This window comes from Salminus brasiliensis, chromosome 1, assembly GCF_030463535.1.
Source record: "Salminus brasiliensis chromosome 1, fSalBra1.hap2, whole genome shotgun sequence".
Classification (NCBI taxonomy): Eukaryota; Metazoa; Chordata; class Actinopteri; order Characiformes; family Bryconidae; genus Salminus; species Salminus brasiliensis.
This window is the reverse complement of record NC_132878.1, coordinates 92,810,665-92,835,377: the sequence shown is the minus strand read 5'-3', so window position 1 is coordinate 92,835,377 and position 24,713 is coordinate 92,810,665. Positions and strand designations below refer to the sequence as shown.

At 40.6% G+C, this 24,713-nt stretch overlaps 2 protein-coding genes across 3 annotated transcripts in view; one reads left to right on the top strand and one right to left on the bottom strand.

Annotated features, from left to right (window-relative positions):
• tap1 (transporter 1, ATP-binding cassette, sub-family B (MDR/TAP)) overlaps nt 1-24,713 on the bottom strand; it is a 433,854-nt gene that overhangs the window by 194,223 nt on the left and 214,918 nt on the right. The gene's annotated exons all lie outside the window — the stretch shown is intronic.
• On the top strand, nt 10,608-24,123 carry rad21a (RAD21 cohesin complex component a). 2 transcript variants are annotated; one of them, XM_072659485.1, is made up of 15 exons: nt 10,608-10,749; nt 15,511-15,565; nt 15,617-15,693; nt 16,087-16,216; nt 16,353-16,452; nt 17,327-17,433; nt 17,928-18,122; nt 18,252-18,374; nt 18,493-18,624; nt 18,774-18,997; nt 19,466-19,619; nt 20,668-20,813; nt 21,606-21,785; nt 21,995-22,078; nt 23,427-24,123. In XM_072659485.1, exons 2-15 carry the CDS (start codon nt 15,550-15,552, stop codon nt 23,616-23,618), a joined length of 1,860 nt encoding a protein of 619 aa, XP_072515586.1. In that variant the 5' UTR covers nt 10,608-10,749; nt 15,511-15,549; the 3' UTR covers nt 23,619-24,123. The 2 variants fall into 2 exon arrangements, with proteins under 2 accessions (XP_072515586.1, XP_072515576.1); XM_072659475.1 differs by having other exon boundaries at nt 15,511-15,693.

The window sequence follows — 24,713 nt, the reverse complement described above, 5'->3', positions numbered from 1 at the left end:
GGCTTATTGCTTTTATACAGCGGCGGCAAAGTACAGTGCCATCAGATACATCAATGCTCGCCGATGTTATTACTTACAGTCGCAATAAACAACCTTCCACCAAGCATTGTGGCCATTGACAGTTGGCAACGGGTGCAAAGAAACAGCCTAACGGTCAAAGATTGTTCTAAAAGTAGTACAGTGGGCCCATATCATGGCAAAGCAAATTTTATGTACTTATTTGAGTCTGATTGTAAAGAGGATCAACATTTTAACATTGTCCCAAAGATGTCCCAAAGACACTAGTATCATTTGAGGACTGCACTTCAGGACTGCACTTCAGTTCATGTATTAACTATGAATTAAATACTAAATACTAAAATACTAAATACTGAAAAAGTGCAAACTAATGCTGTGCAGTTTGAACAGGAGGTATAATATAATAATTTAAAAAAAATAAGTGTTGAAAGTCCAGAGCATTGTCCAGTGTATGATGTAGGTATGTGAGGTCGTCCTAGTTCTAGTTGATACTGATGGCCTCTGGAAAGAAGCTCCTCCTCATCCTCTCTGTGTTGGTCTTCAGGGAGTGAAAGCACTTTGACTGCCCCAAAGAGAAGGGTCCATTGTTGGGAAAGTTGGGGTCATTTATAATGATCTTCCTGGCCTTGGTCCAGTACCACTTACAGCTGTAGATGGTCTGCAGATCAGGGAGCTCGGTCTGGATGATGAGCTCAGCTGATTACACCACTCTCTGGAGAGCCTGCCTGCCCTGCTTAATGCTGTTCCCAAACCATACTGTACAACTGCATATTCACCCTACAGAAGTTTAGCCCCGCCCATTAATACTGAGTCAGGGAGTTGATTTGATGGTAAGGGTGATCAGTGTTTTGGAAAGTCTGGATTTAAAGTTTGGACTCTTTTTTGAATGCGACACAACACATGGCAGCCAGTCAGGGCCGAGGCTATTTACATTTTCAGTCTTAAAGGTACAGTAACAAAAAGAGCCTGGGAATGAAGAGAGGTTGGCAAGTGGTTGGAATGTGAAACACGGCTGCAGAACAGTGGCATTGAGTGCTGAATTTGGAGAAAGCACTTGTTCTATTAGTTGGGTTGGGCTGTTTAAGAACCAGAACTGTTCATTTTAGGAAGAGGTTTGTACCCCGTGTCTTTCTAATTCCTCTCTATTCCATTTTCTAATCTGAATGGATGATATAACGACTCTTACCGAATCACTCCAATGTATTTACAGCACAAACATGGTGAGATAAAAGAGTTTGGAGATGATTGCTGCCCTGATAGCAGCCCCATAAGTGTTATCTAACATGCTAAGCCTTACTAGGCTCAGATATCCATCATAATCCAACCGGGGTGTTTCACATAATGTGATATGAGCTTTAGAGCCCATCAGGCCTGAATCAGATTTGCCTGCTTGTCACACTGTTTATGATCATAATGGTGGTGTTTTCAATGGTTAGCCTCTCACTTAGCAGCACTCTAAGGTGCTATGACCAAAACCAAATCTTATTATTATAAACCTTAGTATTATTATATTTCATGGATTTTCTGATGGGCCACAGTAGTGCTGTGATTTAAAAAGACCAGACAACCATTTTCACCATTAGTGTTGGACGCTGCCTTTAACCCCCCCCCCCCCACACACACACACACACTAGTGATCAAACACACGCAGTAACAGTGAGCACATGCCCCCATTGCTGTAGCGCCTGGGGAGCAGAGAGGGTGAAGGGCCTTGCTCAAGGGCCCAACAGTGGCAGCTTGCTGAGCCTGGGTCTTAAACCCACAACCCTGTGGTTAATAGCCCCGTGCTCTAACCGCTGAGCCACCACTGGCCATAAAAATTGGCTATGCGTAGAATATTTCTCTATGTTAATTGCAGGATAGTTAATAGATATTATTGGAGAGGATGATACTGTACCAGATTGGGCTGCTGTCCAATCAGCTGCTAGTTACTACACAGTGTATGTAGTTACTATACACTAGTAGTTGTTTACTGTCTCTTTACTCATACCACATTTTGAAAGTTTAAGGATCAGCTGATACCAGTATAGTCCTGATTGTACAGTCTGACCTGATCTTTAAAAACCATTTAACCCTTTAACACTCATAACACAAGGCTTATTACACTCTAAGGTGTATCACTCAGTAACTACAGGGACTTCTGTACAAACTGATGGGGCAATTCTTTGCTAATAGAAATTTGTAATAACACTTTTGGCTTGCCGGTAGGCCATAGGCTGTTTAAAGGGTTAAAATAACTTTAAAATCACTGAAACAAGTAAAATCAAGTGCTTTGACTGTCCTCATGCTTATACACTACAATTAAAGTCTTATCACTGCATATTCCAGCTTAAAAACCTGGACTCAGAACCAGGGTCAGCCATGCTTCAGCACCCCTAAAAAAGGCCAGGCATCGAACCCACAAGCCTGTGATCAACAGCCCAGCGTTCTAAGCACTGAGCGGTGGCTCTGTATATTGAGTATTTCAGATTTTCTAAATGTTTTTACTTATTTTTAGTAATTTTATGTATATAAATAGACAAAAGTATTGGGACACCTGCTCATATGTTGTTTCTTCTAAAATCACGGGTATTTAAAAAGAGTTTATCCTGCTTTTGTTGGAGTAAATATCTCTGCTATCCAGGGAAGAAGGCTTTCTACTTTGGAGGAGCATTGCTGTGAGGATTTGATTGCATTCAGTGACAAGAGCGTTAGTGAGGTCAGGATGTTGGATGATCACCACCCCAACATTTAATATGCTTTGCATTGTTAAATCTGTTTTGACTGAAGCATCAGACCTGATTTATGCAGGACAAAATATCTGCAGTCTGGATAACGTTCTGGATTTAGGGAAAAAACATGTGGCTCCCAAAGTGGATATGCAAGCAAGTTCAAATGTGACAGTTGACCCTACAGTTTAGATTTGGATTGGTCTGATTTGTGTGTAGAATTGTGTGTTTCTAAGTCTAAAAGTAGGCTACCATGCTCAAAGCACAAAAACACTGACCCCACAAGAAGAAACACACAGCTAACAACACAGCATGGAGTGTGAATGTGTGCTGTTTTGGGATAGATCTGAAATAGATCTGATAAAGGGTCGGATTTTCTTCTGATATTCCAGTCTGCCTGGTGATGAGACTCATGATATTCTCAGAAAAGTGTATTGTGGCATTGTTAAAACAACAGTGTATCATCATATTACTCCCCCTCGCCTCTAATTGACTCTTTCCTCCCACTAAACTCATCAGTTTGTGGCTAAGGCAACTGGAAAATACCCTGTATGACTTTCCAAACAGGCCATGGAAGTCCCACAAAGGCCTTCTCACTTGAGGCTGAAGCTCTAACGATTAAGTCCCGCCTCCCAGGACCACTCTGAAGAATTGGATTGCGGTATGAGTAACCCTTGGGGTCGTGTGAGGTCGCAGAGAGCACCCTGCCATTTTCATTTGTCCTGAGCAGGATAGGGCAGAGCTGGGTAATCTGATTGCTGTGTGTATGTCAGGAGGGAACAGGCTGGGCTGTGTGAGTGGGCTTTGGGCTTTGGGTTCCGATGAGGACAGTTTTACTCCCTCCTCACTGTTTCCTACAGTCTGACGGTCAGCTTTTCCACTGGGCCAAATGAGTCCATGCTAAATGAATTGGCAGCTGGCATTTAACAGATGCTATCAGTTCCATTAAACATGGGAGTGTGTGAGTAATGCAGTTCGGGCCTTGCAGACACTATAACGGCTGTAAACAGGCCAGTTTGCTGTTGCATGTCTGTTTAACATGCTAGAAAATAGGCTGATCGAGAATCACTACTTGCTTCATCCCCATATAGACATGACCAAGCTGACCACACATTTACATTCAGGACATTTGGCTGACCCTCTTATCCAGAGAGACTTGCATAGGAGAATATAGGATGGTGTGCACATAAGCCACATAGTGTAACTCCACTCACTCCAACCCTACCCACGTTGTTATCACTATTTACACCAATCAGCCATAACATTAAAACCACCTAACCTGTCTAATATCATGACAGCCTTTGGTACTAACCACTATATACCAAGAACCAAGATCACCCCACAAGCCTGCCTAATGTTTTGGAGATGTTCTGACCCAGTTGCCTGGCCATCACACTTGGCTCTTATGGCTGTTATCAAAGTGTCTCAGATTCTTATGCTTGACCATTTTTCCTGCTTCCAACACATCACCTTCAAGAAATGACAGCTTCAGCGAACGTTCTTACAGGAGACTCTAATGCTACTCACCTTCACCTCAACCAATCCCAGCTTCCATCTGTCTAAAAAGACCTCTACTCACACACCAACTTTACTGCTTCCTTTAGATGCCGTTGTTTCGTCCATATGCCTCCTTCCTCCCCACAGCCACCAGTTTGGCTCTGTCCGCTTGTCCAGGAGATTGGCTCCGCCTCTGTCTTCCATATACATCAGGATCCATGAGGCTCCAGATGTTACGAGACCTGGGCTGACGATGGGGTCTGCTACAAAGAATCTATTAAACTTCTTCATTTTTTGCCACAAGCAGCCGAAGTCAGGGAGAGCACAGTCGGCCTTGCTCTTTCAGGGGTGGGTTGGCAGCACTGCCTCCCCACATCACTCCTAGTGTGATGTTGGTCAGCACAGGCATCTGTTAGCTGTTGTATCAGAGCTGGGGATCCGGTGTTTTCCTCCCAGCATGCTGGATACCTAGCGATGCTGAATCAGCGGCAGGTCGAAAAAAGAGAGGCTGGCTGACTTCACATGTGTCGGAGAGAGGAGACATGGTAGTCTTCACCCTTCTAGTGTTGGGGGCATTGCTAATACTTCGTCCTTCCAAACTGGGTAGCTGGGGTTTGATTCCCGGTCTGGGTGACTATGCTGCGCTACACCAATAAGAGTCCTTGGGCCAGACTCCTAACACTGCATTGCCCCACCCCTCTGTAACAAGAGTAACCTTGTAAGTTGCTCTGGATAAGAGCGTCAGCTAAATGCCGTAAATGTAAATGTAACTGCCACTGGGCTTAACACAGTCTACGCAGAGTGAAGTGGCTGCTGGTAGTGCGGAGAGATGAGGAGCCCGCCCTGTGCAGACCTTCATCTGACTGAGATTGAGCATATATTTTTTGCTATTCTGGTCACATATCTGTACCCTGACCTCAGTGTCTGTCGTTGTCCACCAAAAAAAAGGCTGAGAGGACAGCAATGAATCTTGCTCTGTCAAGTCTGAAACTCGTCCCCCCAAAACATGAGTGAGCTGTTTTTAAAACCTGCTCTTCTTTCGCCTGAAAGGACGGATTTCACTGCAGTCGTCCAACATGTCCAGACAACAGACCGAAGCCCCTCCAGTAGAAACCTCCCGCACAATTACCAGGGTTTTCTTAAAAACAGCAGTAAAGTGGCACATTTGACACTGTGTTCTTATTCCACTACTTTCCATTCTGCAGGGATTATGTGGGTGTGACATTAAATATTCATTAGACCACTCGCCTGAACGCTGCATGGGGTGAGATGAGGCGCTCGGCTAAAACTGATTGGTGTACAAAAGGAAATTAGCCATAATTAGCCGCTCTGGATTCGAAAGTGACGTTTTCCAACAATGATGAATTAGCATGCATGTTCGAGACAGGTCTGGTATAACCTGATTCAGGATCAGGTTATGAAAGAACTGCACCATATGGACAAAAGTATTGGGACACAGAATCAAAGAGAGTTGAGTAACTGTCTCTGCTGTCCAGGGAAGAGGGCTTTCTACTAGATTCTGGAGGAGCACTGCTGTGAGGGTTTGCTTGCACTCCTCCCAACACTATTGGATGGAGCACCAACCATCACTCCATCACTACAGTTCTTCCACTGCTCCGCTGCATGGTTCCAATAGGTTTGTGATGTTTGTCTGTTCCAGAGGGTCCTATTCTATTGGCAGTACTTCTTCTCTACAGGGACTAGGCAAGCTGAGTGTGTGTGTGTGTACATTTGCACATATGTGTCAACAATGAGTGCAAGTAATGAATGCATCCTGGAGTGAAGGAACCTTTTTCAATACTCCACTCTTTAACATATGGGGTTCTTCAAGTGTTCTTTGGCAAAGGCAGTGATTCTATACAGGACAGTGAGAACTCAAAGACACACATGATGGTTCTTTTAAAATGTTCTAGATAGCACCAAAAGGGCTCCACTACTGTTACCCTAAAAGCCCTACTCTTTAAAAAGGGGTTCTTAAGAGGTTCTTTTCCTGGTGTAAGAATTCTTTAACGGCAAGGATAATCTGTTGTTAATGGTATATTGTTATAGAATATTTCAAAATGGTTCTAGATAGCACCAAAAATGGTTCCACTACTGTTACCCTAAACCCCATAATCTTAAAAAGGGGTTCTTACATGGTTCTTTGTCTGGTTTAAATACAAAGACAATGTGTTGTAAATGGTATATTGTTACAGAACCTTTTTAAATGGTTCTAGATAGCACCAAAAACAGTTCTAGTACTGTTCCTCTGTTACCCTTATAGTATTATACTGTTAAAAAAGAGGTTCCTAAGTGGTTCTTTGCCTGGTTTAAGCATTATTTAAATACAAGGACAATCTGTTGTAAATTGTATATTGTTATTGAACCTTTTAAAATGGTTCTAGATAGCACCAAAAAGGGTTCCACCACTGTTACCCTAAAAGCCCTACTCTTAAAAAGAGGTTCTTAAGAGGTTCTGGTGTAAGAGTTCTTTAACAGCAAGGGCAATCAGTTGTAAATGGTGTATTGTTATAGAACCTTTTAAAATGGTACTAGATAACACCAAAAGGGGTTTCACTACTGTTACCCTAAAACCCATACTCTTTAAAAAGGGGTTCTTAATCTGTTGTAAATGGTATATTGTTATAGAATATTTTTAAATGGTTCTAGATAGCACCAAAAAGGGTTCCACTACTGTTACCCTAAAACCCATAATCTTAAAAAGTGGGTTCTTACATGGTTCTTTGCCTGGTTTAAATACAAAGACAATGTGTTGTAAATGGTATATTGTTATAGAACCTTTTTAAATTGTTCTAGATAGCATCAAAAACAGTTCTAGTACTGTTACTCTGTTACCCTTTCAGTATTATACTGTTAAAAAAGAGGTTCCTAAATGGTTCTTTGCCTGGTTTAAGCATTATTTAAATACAAGGACAATCTGTTGTAAATGGTATATTGTTATAGAATATTGTAAAATGGTTCTAGATAGCACCAAAAAGGGTTCCACTACTAAAACCCTATAAATGTACTATTTTGAGTGTTATTTTGGGTACTAAATTGGGTGTTTTTACAAAAAGCACCACTTCACTATAGCGGTAATGATCTCAGTCTGAGTTCATCACCTCATCAGATTCAGGCCGACCACTCAGGAGTGACTCGTCACCCGGTGAGGGGCACAGTCGGGGTCTGTTCAGCAGTGAGCTTGATTTGTAAGACAATGCTGCCCTCTTCCACCTGCACCTCTACAGCCCATAGACATCTGACAGCCACAATGCACCATCACTAAGCTCAGACTGAGCTCAGACTGAAGTCTATTGACCACATCCGTCCAGTCAGACGAACCTGAGGGGAGGAATGAGGTTGGTATCTGTGGGTATCTGTGGGTATCTGTTGGTATCTGTGGGTATCTGTGGGTATCTGTGGGTATTTGTTGGTATCTGTGGGTATCTGTGGGTATCTGTTGGTATCTGTGGGTATCTGTGGGTATCTGTGGGTATTTGTTGGTATCTGTTGGTATCTGTGGGTATCTGTTGGTATCTGTTGGTATCTGTGGGTATCTGTGGGTATTTGTTGGTATCTGTTGGTATCTGTGGGTATCTGTGGGTATCTGTTGGTATCTGTTGGTATCTGTGGGTATCTGTGGGTATTTGTTGGTATCTGTTGGTATCTGTGGGTATCTGTGGGTATTTGTTGGTATCTGTTGGTATCTGTTGGTATCTGTTGGTATCTGTGGGTATCTGTTGGTATCTGTGGGTATCTGTGGGTATCTGTGGGTATCTGTTGGTATCTGTGGGTATCTGTGGGTATCTGTGGGTATTTGTTGGTATCTGTTGGTATCTGTGGGTATTTGTTGGTATCTGTTGGTATCTGTGGGTATCTGTGGGTATCTGTTGGTATCTGTTGGTATCTGTGGGTATCTGTGGGTATTTGTTGGTATCTGTTGGTATCTGTGGGTATCTGTGGGTATTTGTTGGTATCTGTTGGTATCTGTTGGTATCTGTGGGTATCTGTTGGTATCTGTGGGTATCTGTTGGTATCTGTGGGTATCTGTGGGTATCTGTGGGTATCTGTTGGTATCTGTGGGTATCTGTGGGTATCTGTGGGTATTTGTTGGTATCTGTGGGTATCTGTGGGTATTTGTTGGTATCTGTTGGTATCTGTTGGTATCTGTTAGTATCTGTGGGTATCTGTTGGTATCTGTTGGTATCTGTTAGTATCTGTGGGTATCTGTGGGTATCTGTTGGTATCTGTTGGTATCTGTGGGTATCTGTTGGTATCTGTTGGTATCTGTGGGTATCTGTGGGTATCTGTGGGTATCTGTTGGTATCTGTGGGTATCTGTTGGTATCTGTTGGTATCTGTTGGTATATGTTGGTATCTGTTGGTATCTGTGGGTATCTGTGGGTATCTGTTGGTATCTGTTGGTATCTGTGGGTATCTGTGGGTATCTGTTGGTATCTGTTGGTATCTGTGGGTATCTGTTGGTATCTGTGGGTATCTGTGGGTATCTGTTGGTATCTGTGGGTATCTGTTGGTATCTGTTGGTATCTGTTGGTATCTGTTGGTATCTGTGGGTATCTGTGGGTATCTGTTGGTATCTGTTGGTATATGTTGGTATCTGTTGGTATCTGTGGGTATATGTTGGTATCTGTTGGTATCTGTGGGTATCTGTTGGTATCTGTTGGTATCTGTGGGTATCTGTTGGTATCTGTTGGTATCTGTGGGTATCTGTGGGTATCTGTTGGTATCTGTGGGTATCTGTGGGTATCTGTTGGTATCTGTGGGTATCTGTTGGTATCTGTTGGTATCTGTTGGTATCTGTGGGTATCTGTGGGTATCTGTGGGTATCTGTTGGTATCTGTTGGTATCTGTTGGTATCTGTGGGTATCTGTGGGTATCTGTTGGTATCTGTTGGTATATGTTGGTATCTGTTGGTATCTGTGGGTAACTGTGGGTATCTGTTGGTATCTGTTGGTATCTGTGGGTATCTGTTGGTATCTGTTGGTATCTGTTGGTATCTGTGGGTATCTGTTGGTATCTGTGGGTATCTGTGGGTATCTGTTGGTATCTGTGGGTATCTGTGGGTATCTGTTGGTATCTGTGGGTATCTGTGGGTATCTGTTGGTATCTGTTGGTATCTGTGCTCCTGATAAAGATGAACAGTTGATGAGTATATGGAGGTCTATGGCCAGATAACAGATTTTTGCCTACTGGAGTTGGGTATGGTCCCAGTCCAAACTCGGATTAGAGTATGAACACTGGTGTATGGTACTTTCGGGGGATTGCAGTAATGTTATGTAACAGTTCTGGGTTTTTTTAATTGTCTCTGTTTTAGTTCTGCTGAAATGTCTTTTAAAAAACGGCACAACAGAGTTTGAGGTTCAAGGTTTGTAACTTGTCATTATTCAACTGTGCAAAGATCAATACAGTTTCGTGATAAAGGCCCCTTTAAAAGAGCTTTCAGACAGCAGTGTTAAAAAACGACACAACAATTAATAAACAAACAAATAAAAAACAAGCATTACTATGTTTTTATTCTTATTGTTATTATTTTTTTGTTTTTCTTTTATTTATTTTGTTCATTTGTATTTGTATTTTCACTCTGTTCTTTTTTTAATTATTTTTTTAATAAAAACATCACATAAAAATATAGTTTAATTGTTTTATACTTTATTTTTTATACTTTTATTTTTTGATATTATTTTATTTTGTTATAATTCTTTTGTTCATTTTCTTTTATTTTGTTATTATTTTACCTAGATTTGTAATTTACTTTGTAACTATATTTGGTGTTTTATGTTGTTTATTTCACTGTTACTTTTTGTCATTGTTTTGCTCTTTTATAGGTATTTTTTATAGCAACTAAATTTACATAAAAATACATTTTGTATACTAATTTGTATTTTAATTAGTCTCACTTGTTCATTTATTTTTTTCTATTTTAATTTTATATAGCTGAATTAATTATATCTTGTTCATTTATTTTGTTTAATGTATTAGTTTATCTAATTTCATTGTTAATAGACAAAAAAAAACATCCCAAAACATCCCATTTTATATTTATTTTTTAAAAGTTTTTCTATTTTAATTTTATATAGCTGAATTTTAATTTTAATTATATCTTGTTCATTTATTTTATTTAATGTATTAGTTTATCTAATTTCATTGTTAATAGACAAAAACAACCATCCCATCTAAAATAACAACCTTTCCCACGAGTAAATGCGGACACAGCCCTGAGGCAGCACAGAGTTTGAACTTGCGGCCGGACGTTACACTAGGCTGACTCAGTGTAGTGTACAAGTGTACAGGCCGTTAGTACTCGGATTGGGACACCGCCCCCCGCCTGGGTCAGCGTTGCTCCGCCCGCGCCCGATTTTCGACCGTAAACATCCCGCTGATTTTAAAGCGTCGCTGAGCGGGAGGCGCCATCTTAGCGCGCTTCAATGAGAGAGACGAGGAAGGAGGGAAGCCGTGTTTAACCTCTCTCCAGCGGGGACGGGAGACTTTACACCACCCGACCGGTGCGGAGAGATCGCCGTTGAGTGGTGAGTGTGAGCGGACCGGCGTCTGGGATTGAACGACGGGCTTTTTGCAGCATTTTATCAGGAAACGACGCGGCGACCGCGGTGTGTGCGACGGTCGGTGCAGCGCTAGCTGCCTTAGCCTTAGCATTAGCTTTAGCATTAGCTTTAGCATTAGCACGAACCCTGGCTGTAGTTTCCTCCCTGTCTACTGCGTTAAAGTCCCCCGGGACACGCTCTACAACACCTGACTCTAGTTTCCCACCAGTTAATCGTGTTTTGCGGGGCCACTTTGTCGTCTGTTGTGAGATCTAGAGACTCTGGCTGGCTAACCGTTAGCTAGCCAGCTGCTAATCCGCTAGCTGCGCCGTTTGCGTTAGTTACGTTAATCTCGCTACGCAAGTTTCCTCCCTTTCTTTCCCCTTTCCGCTCGTTTTAGCTCATTAGCTGCATCTAAAGCGCATAATAATAACCAATAATGCTTAATTATCTCTTATTTGCTTCATTTTAGGGTGGGTTTATTAGTTTATTCGCTCTTGATTGGGGTCGGGTGTCCGCTAGCGGCTAGCCAGCTTCGTAGCTACAGCGCTAAGCGCGCTGGCCGCTCCGTGCAGGGAGCTGAAGGGGTCTGATGGCTGGATTTCTAAATAATTAGGAGCCTAAGTGGGTTATAGGGCTGGTTTATGTATCTAGAGCTTATTGGTGATCGATATTGTTGATTTTAAGTGATCTGAAGCTGGTAGTTCTGCGCTGGCTGTGTTGATCAGACTGACGTGCAGTGGTTAATGGATCAGTTTATTATAATAATAATAATTATAATAATAATAAAGGAGGTTTTTAACATTTAAGAAGTGTTTTCAACGTTCAACGACGTGCAGGTGTATTTTTGAAGGGGTGTAGTGTCGGTTTGGTGGTGTTCTGTTAATTTGATTAATTAGTAATTAGATAATTAATAAAGCTGTATTTTAAGCATTGAGCAGCTCACTTATTATTATTATTATTTAATTATTATCTAATTATTGTTTTTTATATTTATGTAGTTTCTGATGTTAAATCTGCTGCTTTTGTTGTTGTAGTTGATTGCTGATCAGTAAGGTTGTAGTTATAGGTGTTGGTTATCTGGCTTATGGCCTGTTAACTCATGTATTTTTGCTTTATTTAAAATAATTGGTTAAATAATTAAGTTTAGGGTAGATTTTGTGGATTTCTAATCAAACATGCTTTGTAAATGATCTGAAATGCAACAGGTGTCAGTTTCTACCTTTAGTTTACAGTTAAATTGGATTAATTGACTTTCTTCATCTTTCTGATATGAACTTCTTCTATCTTCAGTTTTTAAAGGTGGTAAATTACAATTAAATACATTGTCATGATATTTCTCAGTGTTGGAACAGAGAGAAGTGCGTCAGTACTGTCTGATGGGTGAAATGTGCCAATAAGTGCTGTTAACTCGTAATTTTGCTTTATTTAAAATAATTGCTTAAATAATTAAGTCATGTTTAGGGTAAATTATGTGGAGAGGGTTTCTAATCAAAGGTATGGTTTTGTAAATGATCTGAAATGCAACAGGTGTCAGTTTCTACCTTTAGTTTACAGTTAAATTGGTTAAATTGACTTTCTTCATCTTTCTGATATGAACTTCTTCTATCTTCAGTTTTTAAAGGTGGTAAATTACAATTAAATTAACTTTAACATGATATTTCTCAGTGTTGGAACAGAGAGAAGTGCGTCAGTACTGTCGGATAGGTGAAATGTGCCAATAAGTGCTGTTAACTCGTAATTTTGCTTTATTTAAAATAATTGGTTAAATAATTAAGTCATGTTTAGGGTAAATTATGTGGAGAGGGTTTCTAATCAAAGGTATGGTTTTGTAAATGATCTGAAATGCAACAGGTGTCAGTTTCTACCTTTAGTTTACAGTTAAATTGGTTAAATTGACTTTCTTCATCTTTCTGATATGAACTTCTACTATCTTCAGTTTTTAAAGGTGGTAAGTTACAATTAAATTAACTTTAACATGATATTTCTCAGTGTTGGAACAGAGAGAAGTGCCTCAGTACTGTCTGATGGGTGAAATGTGCCAATAAGTGCTGTTAACTCATGTAATTTTGCTTTATTTAAAATAATTGGTTAAATAATTAAGTCATGTTTAGGGTAGATTATGTGGGTTTCTAATCAAAGGTATGGTTTTGTAAATGATCTGAAATGCAACAGGTGTCAGTTTCCACCTTTAGTTTACAGTTAAAGTGGATTAATTGACTTGGTTCAACTTTCTGATATGAAAAGTTGAATCAAAGGTTTTTAAAGGTGGTAAGTTATAACCTCTCAGTGCTTAAATACATTGTCATTAAACTTTAACTTGATATCTATCAAAATATTGTGTATTGTGAAAATATCTTTAAATATTGTGATAGTTTGTTAAATATATATATATATTCTGATATGAACTTCTACTATCTTCAGTTTTTAAAGGTGGTAAGTTACAATTAAATACATTGTCATGATATTTCTCAGTATTTGAACAGAGAGAAGTGCCTCAGTACTGTCGGATAGGTGAAATGTGCCAATAAGTGCTGTTAACTCATGTATTTTTGCTTTATTTAAAATAATTGGTTAAATAATTAAGTCATGTTTAGGGTAAATTATGTGGAGAGGGTTTCTAATTAGTTATGGTTTTGTAAATGATCTGAAATGCAACAGGTGTCAGTTTCTACCTTTAGTTTACAGTTAAAGTGGATTAATTGACTTGGTTCAACTTTCTGATATGAACTTCTACTATCTTCAGTTTTTAAAGGTGGTAAGTTACAATTAAATACATTGTCATGATATTTCTCAGTGTTGGAACAGAGAGAAGTGCCTCAGTACTGTCGGATAGGTGAAATGTGCCAATAAGTGCTGTTAACTCATGTATTTTTGCTTTATTTAAAATAATTGGTTAAATAATTAAGTCATGTTTAGGGTAAATTATGTGGAGAGGGTTTCTAATCAAAGGTATGGTTTTGTAAATGATCTGAAATGCAACAGGTGTCAGTTTCTACCTTTAGTTTACAGTTAAAGTGGATTAATTGACTTTCTTCATCTTTCTGATATGAACTTCTACTATCTTCAGTTTTTAAAGGTGGTAAGTTACAATTAAAGACATTGTCATGATACTTTAACATGATATTTCTCAGTATTTGAACAGAGAGAAGTGCGTCAGTACTGTCTGATAGGTGAAATGTGCCAATAAGTGCTGCACACTTCTATAAAAATCACTGTGCTGAATATGGGACAGCGTTAGGATGGTAATCTCACTACTGTATTGTGAAAATATCTTTAAATATTGTGATAGTGAATTTTTACCATATTGCCCAGCCCTACTTTAAACAGTTATTTACTTTTAGTTTGATCAACGTGATCAATGACTATAATCAATGAGGTTGCAGATTTGTTGATTAGGTGTGATGGGTAGTGTTGGGCAGGTTACTTGCTGCCTGATGTTGTAGGTAATCTCCCTCCCAGGTTTATTATCTGGTATATTTGTGTGTTCAGACCTTGTTTAAGACTTTGGGTGGGTGGTTGAGCAGAAATATCATCGTGGTTCAGATCACTGTGTTTATTTATTATTTATTATGGAGAAGGAAAGCAGTATCGGTAGTTTCACGTAGGTACAGTATGTGCAGTTATCTTGGCAGGTTTTGTGTCCGATTGTTTGCTGGCTGTTATTTAGAGCTGGGAGCTATGACCAAAAATGTGTGTATCAGAATTTATTTAAGGATTGACTGTTTCATGGTGTATTATTGTGTTTATTTATTAACCAGGATACTGAATGAACCGGAGTACTGCCCAGCATTACTGTTAATATTTAAGATAAGATAATCCTTTATTAGTCCCACCGTGGAAATTCTCAGTGTCACAGCAAAAAGGGATAGCAAGTTTCATCACTTACAAAAAATGTAGACAAATAATTTACACTATATACACAATATAGTACAAAAGAAAATAGTGATTCATTTAAACAGCTCCAGGGGTACGGGGTTATGGCTAAGTTCTCTGGTTGGGTGTTCGGCATGTTGTTCCTGTGTCTGTGTGGAATTTCCTCTGTTCTCCTGTTTCTCTGTTTTCCTCACACCTCTAACACACTCACATGGTAGGTGGATTGGCCAGTCTGAATTGCCCCTAGGTGTGAATGTGCATGAACTGGTAGGGCACCAGTTAAGGGGGGTATCTCTGGACAGGCTCTAGACTCACTATAACAAATAAGTGGGTAAGATGTCTTGGTCCATATTGCTTTCTTGTTTGAAAATAAATTCACTGTATCTGAATGCATTCAGCTACTTAATGTCTAGTCCCTCTAGAGATGTTCTCCTACTAATGGAATAGGAGACTCTAAACATGACCCTACTGGCACAATGCTGCCTAATGCCAGACATAGGCAAGAGGGATCTAAAACCCCAGCATTGAGCTGTGGAGCATTGAAACGATGCTCTCTGGAATGATGGATGGTGCTCCATCCAGTATTTTTAGGGTGAGTTGAGTCGCTCTTGTCGCAGAATGCCCACAGCAGTGTCTCAAGATCTAATAGAAATCCTTTCCTGAACGGTGGACCCAGTTACTCCCAACAACAGTAGAATACAATCTTTAATACTCTTAGGGAGAAATGAAATTGGGGTGTCCCAATACTTTTGTCTATATATGTATAAAATGCTTTGCTGTGTGTACATATGTTTATTTTCTGCTCTAATAACCGAAGGTCCTCCTGGGCACCAGTTATTTATTTTCTGTCTTTCTGTTTGTCTTCCACAGGTGTAGCTGTCCCTTAATCTTTGAGTGATCACAGGGGCAATGTTTTACGCCCACTTCGTCCTCAGCAAGCGTGGGCCGTTGGCCAAAATTTGGCTAGCGGCCCACTGGGACAAAAAGCTGACCAAAGCCCATGTCTTCGAGTGCAACCTGGAGAGCAGCGTGGAGAGCATCATTTCACCAAAGGCATGTTTTTGTGGTGTTTTTTTTTATTCATTTATTTATTTATTTATTTATTTATTTTGTCACTGGTTGTTTGGCTGTGTCTGCATGGTGAAGGCTACTTTGTGGTCTGACGTACCATCTTGTCACAGTCAGAACAGAAACTTGTCCAATGCCGATATTTGCCGATGCCTGCTGGGTCTAAAGGTCTAAATTTGGGTGCCTTGGAGAGGCTGATTAGCACTGGGTTTATTGAAACGTCTGTTGAAGCTTAGTTTTTAATTTCTTTATCATCTAACATGGTAGAGTTGTTTGTGGCATACTGTCCAAATAATGTTATTCTTGTCTATTAAAATCTTTTCTTCAGTTTTGTGTGATTACATGCACCTTCCTTACTAATCTGATCTTTATTTGTAGGTGAAAATGGCTCTGCGCACATCTGGTCACCTTCTCCTGGGTGTGGTGAGGATCTACCATAGGAAAGCCAAGTACCTGCTTGCTGACTGTAATGAAGCATTCATTAAGATCAAAATGGCTTTCCGACCAGGTAATAAGAGACGTACTGTTTGTCTGCACTTGCTATAGTTTAGATTTACTGACGGACTGATTTAAAGGTTGGGCTTTGGCAGGCTAAGCTAAAGGGTGATTCAGTTAATGAGCTCTGAATTGTTTGTGCTGCTCAGGCGTTGTGGATCTTCCCGAAGACAATCGCGAAGCCGCCTACAACGCCATCACCTTGCCGGAGGAGTTCCATGATTTCGATCAGCCCCTTCCAGATCTCGAGTAAGTTTGGTTGTTGGTTTTGTTTTTTTTTGCGCAGGTTACTGTTGTCTGTTAAGCAGCAGTGCTTGTAATTTGCTTTGCCTTCTGTCGGAGATCATCGATGGGAACACTGTGGATTGGCAGAATGACTGGCTTCGGGAATCGGTGGCTTCAGCTCTACAGTTTTCATAGAAAATGAGCTAATTGAATGAAATGAGAATTAATCTGATCCAAAGGACTGATCCATTCACGGAACCCGATTCTCGCACCGTCATTATTCTAGGCTTTTTAACCCAGGATCAGCGTAACCTGCAGACATCCTGCACATCATAGCAGCAAACAGCAAGACTCCCTCCTATCTAACCAGCATGGACCAGTCATCAACTATCAGCATATAAGGAGAGCCCCTTTAGTCTCACAGACTTCAAATTTCAGAATACAAGTCCTGCACCCAGACAACACTGTCGAGGTCCAGCACAGTTATTAATTTTAGTGACAAAAAGAAATTGGGTTCATTTATATCTAGTATGTTTTATAAAGTTAGTAAAGGAATGATTACATCAATCCTGATGCCTTTAGTCTCTCCCAGATGGTCAGGTGTATGGTTTATTAATTCCACAATGGTATCGACTGATACGCAAAGTTCATGTATTGTTATATGTATCAAAACAGAAAGATGGATCGGTGCATCCTTAGAAAAAAAAAAACCTTGCCGGTTGATTGTCTGGCAAAGCATTACACTGTTTAAGATAGGCCAATGCCCCCTACTTGGATCTAATAACTGATTTTATTCATTTCTTTGTGAAGATCTTTAGTTTTCCTCCCAGTGCACTGCTTGAGTTCTGTTATTTTAAAAGCGATTCTACTTTTTTTTTTCTAATTCAATGTTTTCCAGTGACATAGATGTAGCACAACAGTTCACACTGAACCAGAGCCGAGTGGAGGAGATCACCATGAGGGAGGAAGTGGGCAACCTCAGCATCATGGCAGACAATGACTTTGGTAAGAATTAAGTTTATGTAGTTAATAAAGATGTAGTTACTTGTAGCATCTTTTGGGGCTCAGAGTAGTCCAGTGAACTACTAGTCCTGCTCTTTTTGGGGGTGGGTTGATGGCATTTCCTCCCCACTTCACCACTAGTGATGCTGCATCAGCTGCAGTTGTGCTTTGCATATGCAGGAGGAGACGTGCTAGTCTTCAACCTCCTTGGGCATTGCAAGTGATATTCATATAAATGAGACTTGGGAAATTTGCTTTACTAATTGGGTAGAAAATCAGGTAAAATTAGAAGTGTATAAGCATCTTAATGTGTAATGTTTTATAATTGTATTTACTTTTATTATTGTTTTTTTGTTTTTATTTATTTAAACCAGTCTTAATTTGTTGTGGCTTTTGGCTATTTTGTAATTGAGACCCCTTCAATCTAAACCTAAGCTTAAATAATGGTAGAGGAGGACTCAATGGTTTCCTGGTGGACCTTTGCCTGTTGATTGCAGGTGACTTTGGCATGGATGACCGTGAGATCATGAGGGAGGAGAGTGCCTTGGTTGACATCATCCACGGGTCATCTGCCTCCAATCTTTTGCTGGAAGCAGAGCCTGGTCCTGCCCACCTGCCTGATAAATCGACCAACCTTGACTATGACGACTTTGGAGAGAACAACCTCGAGAACAGTGATGGCGGAATACTTGGTAAGGACTTTGTAGACGGTCTTAATGTTATGGATTATAGTTTGGAAACTGATGTTATGATATTGGGGCTAATTGTTTAATTTCTGAGTTAATAATAAGTGTTAATGTGAATTGTTTGGTCATTTTCAGTGGATAAACTCTTGAGCAGCGATGGAGGTGGAGGAATATTTGATGACCCTCCAGCCATCACCGACAGCGTTATGATGCCCCCAGATCATGGAGACGACGATGATGACTTCGACAACTTCTCCCGTAAGCTATTTGTTTAGTGCTCCTTCAAGTTTCAAGATTCTTTAATCCAAATAATTAGATGATTTCTAATTCGGTTGTGTGTGTGTTAATTTGTTGTTTATGGTGTTGTGGGTATCAGCGCCTGGCGCTCCGGACAGTCCTGACTCTGGCCCCGTGGAACCTCTACCAAACACCACAGACCAGACAGAACAGACCACTCTGGTGCCTAATGAGGAGGAGGCTTTTGCGCTGGAGCCCATTGATATCACTGGTAAAGAAATTCGTCTTTATCCATATTTGTGTAATAAATCAGTATCATGATCATCAATAAGCTATCATTGATTATTTAAAGGTTGTGTAATGGTAATGGCAAGTGGAGAACTAACAAGGTTCTAAAGGTGGTTTTGTTTGGAATTACAGTAAAAGAAACCAAGGCCAAGAGGAAGAGGAAGCTGATCGTGGACAGCTTGAAGGAACTCGACAGCAAGACCATCCGCGCCCAGCTGAGCGACTACTCCGACATTGTCACCACGCTGGACCTGGCTCCACCCACCAAGAAGCTGATGATGTGGAAGGAGACTGGAGGTGTGGAGAAGCTCTTCTCTCTGCCTGCGCAGCCTCTCTGGAATGGCAGACTGCTTAAGGTATGTCCGTTGTCGGAGGTGCTTTTCCTGGTGGTCAGTTGCAGTGGTGGTGCTGTCACTGCCTGAAACCCTAAGTAACCTTTTCATCTGATCAGTCTTTGACTCATCTGTACAGGATTGTTTGCTGGTTTTGTTAGTAGCAAGCCATTCTTTTGTCTATGAACCTCATTTAAGGCTCTTAATGGTATACAATCATTCCAGAGAACACAGCTCCACTGCTCCACAGCTCAGTGCTGCTGGGCTTCATACCCCTCTAGCCCACACCTGGCATTAGGTCCATGTTTATCTGCTCCAGACCTATTTTAGTGGCAGAACCTCTACAAGGGCGAGGCAACCTGTGAATGTGTGGCTGAATGCATCCATTAGAAGGGTGTCCACATATAGTGTATGGGCTTAAAGCTGGCTGTAGTCATTTGCTGCAATGAGAGATTTGTGCCGGTTCTCATAAAATGTGGTTGAATCTGACAGATGTTCACACGCTGCCTGACGCCGCTGGTGCCAGACGAGCTGAGGAAGAGAAGGAAGGGTGGTGAGGCAGACAGCCTGGAGGAGTTCCTGAAGGAGCTTGAGAATCCTGAGGTTCCCCGTGAGGAGCAGATAACGCAGAGGAGTGACGTTATCGGTAAGTGTGTTCACAAGCTGTCAGATGCAGCAAGTTACCTTTTTAATTTGCAGCTCAAAATGACTCAAGCAAACGCTTTAGAGATCACTATTGTATGTAAACAACACGGTCCAGATCTCTGGTGATGTGGTTGCTGTGTATGTTGTCACAATCTGCCTGCGAAATAGTGCAGATTACAGTTGGGTTTATTTTACTAGGATCACAGCGTACGTGCATACGTGTTGACCCTTCTCAGCAACACTAGCTTTATTTTCTGCACACAGGTGGACCATGGGTCAAAACCGGCCCAATCATCCCTCAGAGTAACTTTAAAATTCATGTTCTCAATGGAGGCCATTTAATTGACTTGAAGCTTAGTGATCCCACTCTCCCTAAATCGCACTGACCTGTACCACGAACGAAACCAAGAGTATCAAATGTCTACAGCAGAACAGAGGCTGTGTGAGTGTTATTGAGTCAGTCATTGGCACAGCTGTATTTCATTGGTCAGAGTGTCATTTGTCAAGTCAGCTGCCGCTCCACTAGCACTTTAGCCAAAATGTGCTAATGACGTAGTAGTTCTCCATTAGCAAACTTCTCAAAAGGAGTCCCCACACTGTCTGGTCCCCTTGTGGTCTGCTCCTTACCTTCCTTGCTTTAGACCCTGTTCATTTTCTTATCGAACGAGGGTGCCTTTTAAAGATCAGCTCAGATTTGCTCATGTGTAGTAGAACGGCTCAGAGTGGCCCAGCAGACTAAGACACCGACACCATGGCCTGAAGATTGAGTTTGAGTCTTTGGTCATGTTGCCATCAGCAGCTGGAGCCTGAGCACAGTCAGCCATGCGCTCTCTGCACCCCCATTGTCTTGATGCTGGTTAGTGCTTTTCTTCCGGGCGCGTTGCCTGCCTAGTAAAGCTGCATTGGTAGAGCAGTGGCTGACTTCACTAGTGTCGGGAGCATTGCAAGTGATTGAGGGAGTCCTAGAGAATGGGTGGCTTAATTGGCTTAGCAAAATTGGGGAGAAGCTGTTGAACAGCTAGTAAAATGTTTTGCTTTGTTCTCTCTAGATCAGACCATAGTGGAGGAGCCCAGCATGCTGCAGGTCTCTTCTATCGAGGGCAGCAGAACGGCTCTGGACGAGACTCTTATGCCACCTCCTTCCAGACAGCGCGGAGTCAAACGCAAGTCCCAGGAGCCTGATGCCGCTCTGCCGGTGAGTCTGCTCGTGGCAGCTACTCCTCCTCCTCCTCAGTCAGCTTTATTATCAAAGCGATATGTACAGGATATTCACAGGGTTGAAATTACGTTACTATCAGACCCATGGCTTAACAAACATTTAAATAAACATTAAATAACAATAGTACAATGAAGTGTTGGGATAAGTAATGGACAGAGGGCCCTGGCAATAACCTCAAAAGTAAAGTGGCATATGCAGCAGAATAAAAATCCGGATATGGTCGGTGCAAATATTAACAGTTGTGCTTAAGTTGGAGCTTAAAGGCTCTTTTTAAAGTGACGTGTGCTCCGCCAGTACTTGATTATGCAGAGTTCAGTATTGAGTTTGTGTGTTATTGTTGTGCAGGATCCAGAGTTTGTATGTTAAGGGAGTGAAAGGGGAAGGGGAGGCAGGGCGGGGAAAGAGTTTATGTTCTCTCAGTGGATTATGGTTTTATTATTATTGCAGCCGTCTGTGGTTTTTAGTGTTTTATTAAATTTCTTGCTTGTATCTGTCTGGTTTATATAAAGGAAAAGTAGTAAACTGTGCGTAGCATTATGTGGCCAAATTAAATTGGCCTAAGAACACCTGTTCTAGATTACCAACAAGTGTTAAATGCTTTTTGGGGAGATATTTGTCTTCCTATTGCGCTAAAATCCTAAGGGCTAAAATTATGTTTACTTGTTTTAAGTTGTCAATTTGTTTAATTATTTTCTTGTTTTCAGCAGTATTTTGTCCCATTTTGTGAACTATTCTGTTCTAACACTTATTTTTGCGTTTGCTCTGCAGCCGATGGGCATCCTCGACCAGTCTCTGCAGCCAATGGAGCAGTCAGTGCTGTCCCAGCAGCTTGATATGCCACAGGTGGACCTCCCACCCGAGGACAGCACCAACCTCTCCAGACTCGTCCCTGAGCTGGACCTGCTGGGAGAGAAAAGCAAAGACAAAGATGACAGTGAGGAAGAGGAGGTGAGGACTTTGTTCCGCTGATGAAGAGTCAGAATTAATGGCCAGTTACCCTTACAGAAAAGTGGCATGCAGAATATTTAGATGCAGTAACGGTTGGGTATTGCATGATAAAAGAAACGACCCCATCATCTCCTGTTTTAACTCTTCTGTCGGAGTTCAAAGCTGTTTAGTAACCACACACACTGTTTTTTTTTTGTGTATTTAAATAGGAGGGTGAGGGTCAAGGTGGAGACCAGGACCAAGAAGAGAGGAGATGGAACAAGAGAACCCAGCAGATGCTGCATGGTCTTCAGGTAAGCTACTGACATTACTGCAGTGATATTCTGATGTTCTGAGCTCAGGGCAAATTCATCCTCCTGTCCTGATCAAATCTGGAAGAGCATAACAAAATAGCTGTTTTTTTTTTTTTTTTTTTTTTTTTTACATATCTGATGTATTACATAACTAAATTACCATAAGATTATTTCCTAAAGTACTTGGCTTTCACAATTGGTGATGGACGAGGTGAATGTTGTACTTTATTAAAATAGTGTTAGTAATGTCCTTTGTAAAAGTAGGTTAGTTTGTATTTCTACTCAACACTTTGAACGTTGTACATATACCCACCCTTCAGTTTTTCACAGTTTTTCTCCTTAATTCTAAGAAGCTTAAAATCTGTTCTTGAATATTTTCTTAATCTTATGACGTCCTGATTCTTGTCTAAGGCTGTAGAGTTTACACGGTCTGTCAGTTTAAATTCTTGAATTACTGAAATTGATGTCTAATTTAACCAGGATTACAAGTAGAGATTGTTTTTAAAGTTCTAGAAGTTTCTACATAAGGAAAATGTATATAAATGTGTGTGTGTGTGTGTGTGTGTGTGTGTGTGTGTGTGTGTGTGTATGTATGTATATATATATATATATATATAAAATACACACACACACACACACACACAGCTTTAGATAAGAATCAGGACGTCATAAGATTAAGAAAAATATTCAACAGATTTTTAGCTTCTTAGAATTAAAGAGCAACTATTTCTCTGAACTTTTAGTATGAAGTTAAAAAGAATTATATATATCTTTTTTTATTTATTTTTTCTCCCTGATTATCACATCAGTTATCCCTTCCCAAGATGTGTGTTTCCTCTTGGCTATTTCACTATTAAGTAGTGGTTGCTGAAATGGCTTGTGATATGTTCTAAAAACTTACTTAATTACTCCAATGTTTTTGGGGGAATTGCTTTTAAGAACTGTTCTCAGTAAAAAATAAAAATTAAAAAATTAAAAAATTCCATAACCCACTTTTTACAGTTTCATGAAGATTCTGACATTGACCAATGCTTTCTTATTCGGGATTTGTTCAGTTCACAAGGGCGACATCATTAGAAGAGAGGAGCTGTAAATTAGGAAGAAATTAGCAAATGAGGCCTGTTCCCAACCTCTTGGTGTTTATTTCAAGACTGTTCAGGAAGCTCCCCCCTCCTTTCCTTGCGTTTTGTAAATCCGACCACTCGCTTGACCCACACTTGTCATAGGCCTGGGCCGCGATTAGCACTCAAGTAACTTTTGGTGTCTCTGTGATAAATGATATGATGCACTGGTTTTAAAAGTGGATTATGTGAAGTTTGATTGATGGCTTTTGGTTTTTTTTTTCCAGCGTGTGGTGGCCAAAACTGGCGCCCAGTCAATCAGCCTCCTGGAGCTGTGCAAGAACAACAACAAGAAACAAGCCGCTGCCAAGTTCTACAGTTTCCTGGTCCTGAAGAAACAGCAAGCCGTCGAGCTGTCCCAGGCTGAGCCCTACAGCGACATCATCGCCACGCCGGGACCACGGTTCCACATTGTATAGATGCATGTTACTCTCTTTTTAGAAGTTGTATTTAACACTTTTTACTGTTCAGTTTTTTGTTTTTTGTACCTATTTTCAGCTCGTTTCGGACCAATTTTTATGCATTTGAATCAAGATCCATTTGATCATGCAGAGATTGTCCTCTATATAGCAGGGAGGTTTGCATGTCAGCCCCCTTTTGTACCCCCCTGTAAGCTCAGTTGAATTTTACAACCTCACTTCTTTGTCCTGCAGATCGTTTCTGTTTTATCATTCTTGGTTTTATCCAATTAGGTTTTACAGTTGAAATGCAAGTAGAATAGATGTATACATTTTTACCTTTTTGATAATGTCACATTTGACATGAGACAAAGGTTTATTTTTGGATGTTCTGGTGTATTTGAATGATGCAGAAGCTCAACATTTTGTATCCCTCTTTTAATGATAATGATGGTTATTAAAGGATTATTAAAACTACACAATTTGGGAATTCTATGCACTTATTAAAAACATGGATATCCTGTAAGCAAGAGTGATATTTTCTTAACTCCTTCTGCTGATTATTGATTTTTTTAATAGCGTTACATTTTGTTCAACCCTGTTCCACACCTTAAACTCTTAAACTCATTTTTAATGCAGAATTGTAACCTGGTTTGTGGTCATGTCCTTTGCTCTGTACTGTTACGATGATGGACGTTGTTTTATAATGGCATTTTAATTAAACGTTACGGTCCAGCTCTGTACTTTTGGACTCCTAATCCTAAGTGAACGTGCTTGTAGAAGTGGTGAAAGATGAAATTCAACCTTGTCACTGGAGAAAGTGCAAGTACGAGCCAATGAACTGCAGTTGGCGGTTAAACAAGTGCAGAGTAGCGATCATATACATATAGTGCAGTTGTCGAAAATTGAACGTTGTGAGGAGAGGAGTACTGCGAAACTACATGGGCTCACTGAGAGTGAACCTGTGCAAATCCTATCGATCGGTACAGATTTTACATTGAGGTCACCATTACCCAGAAGTCCTATGTGCTTAAAAACCTTATACTGCACTGCAGCAAAATTGTATGTTCGGGGGGCTATTTGGACCGCTTAGTAAACATGAGTGGTCCAAATGCT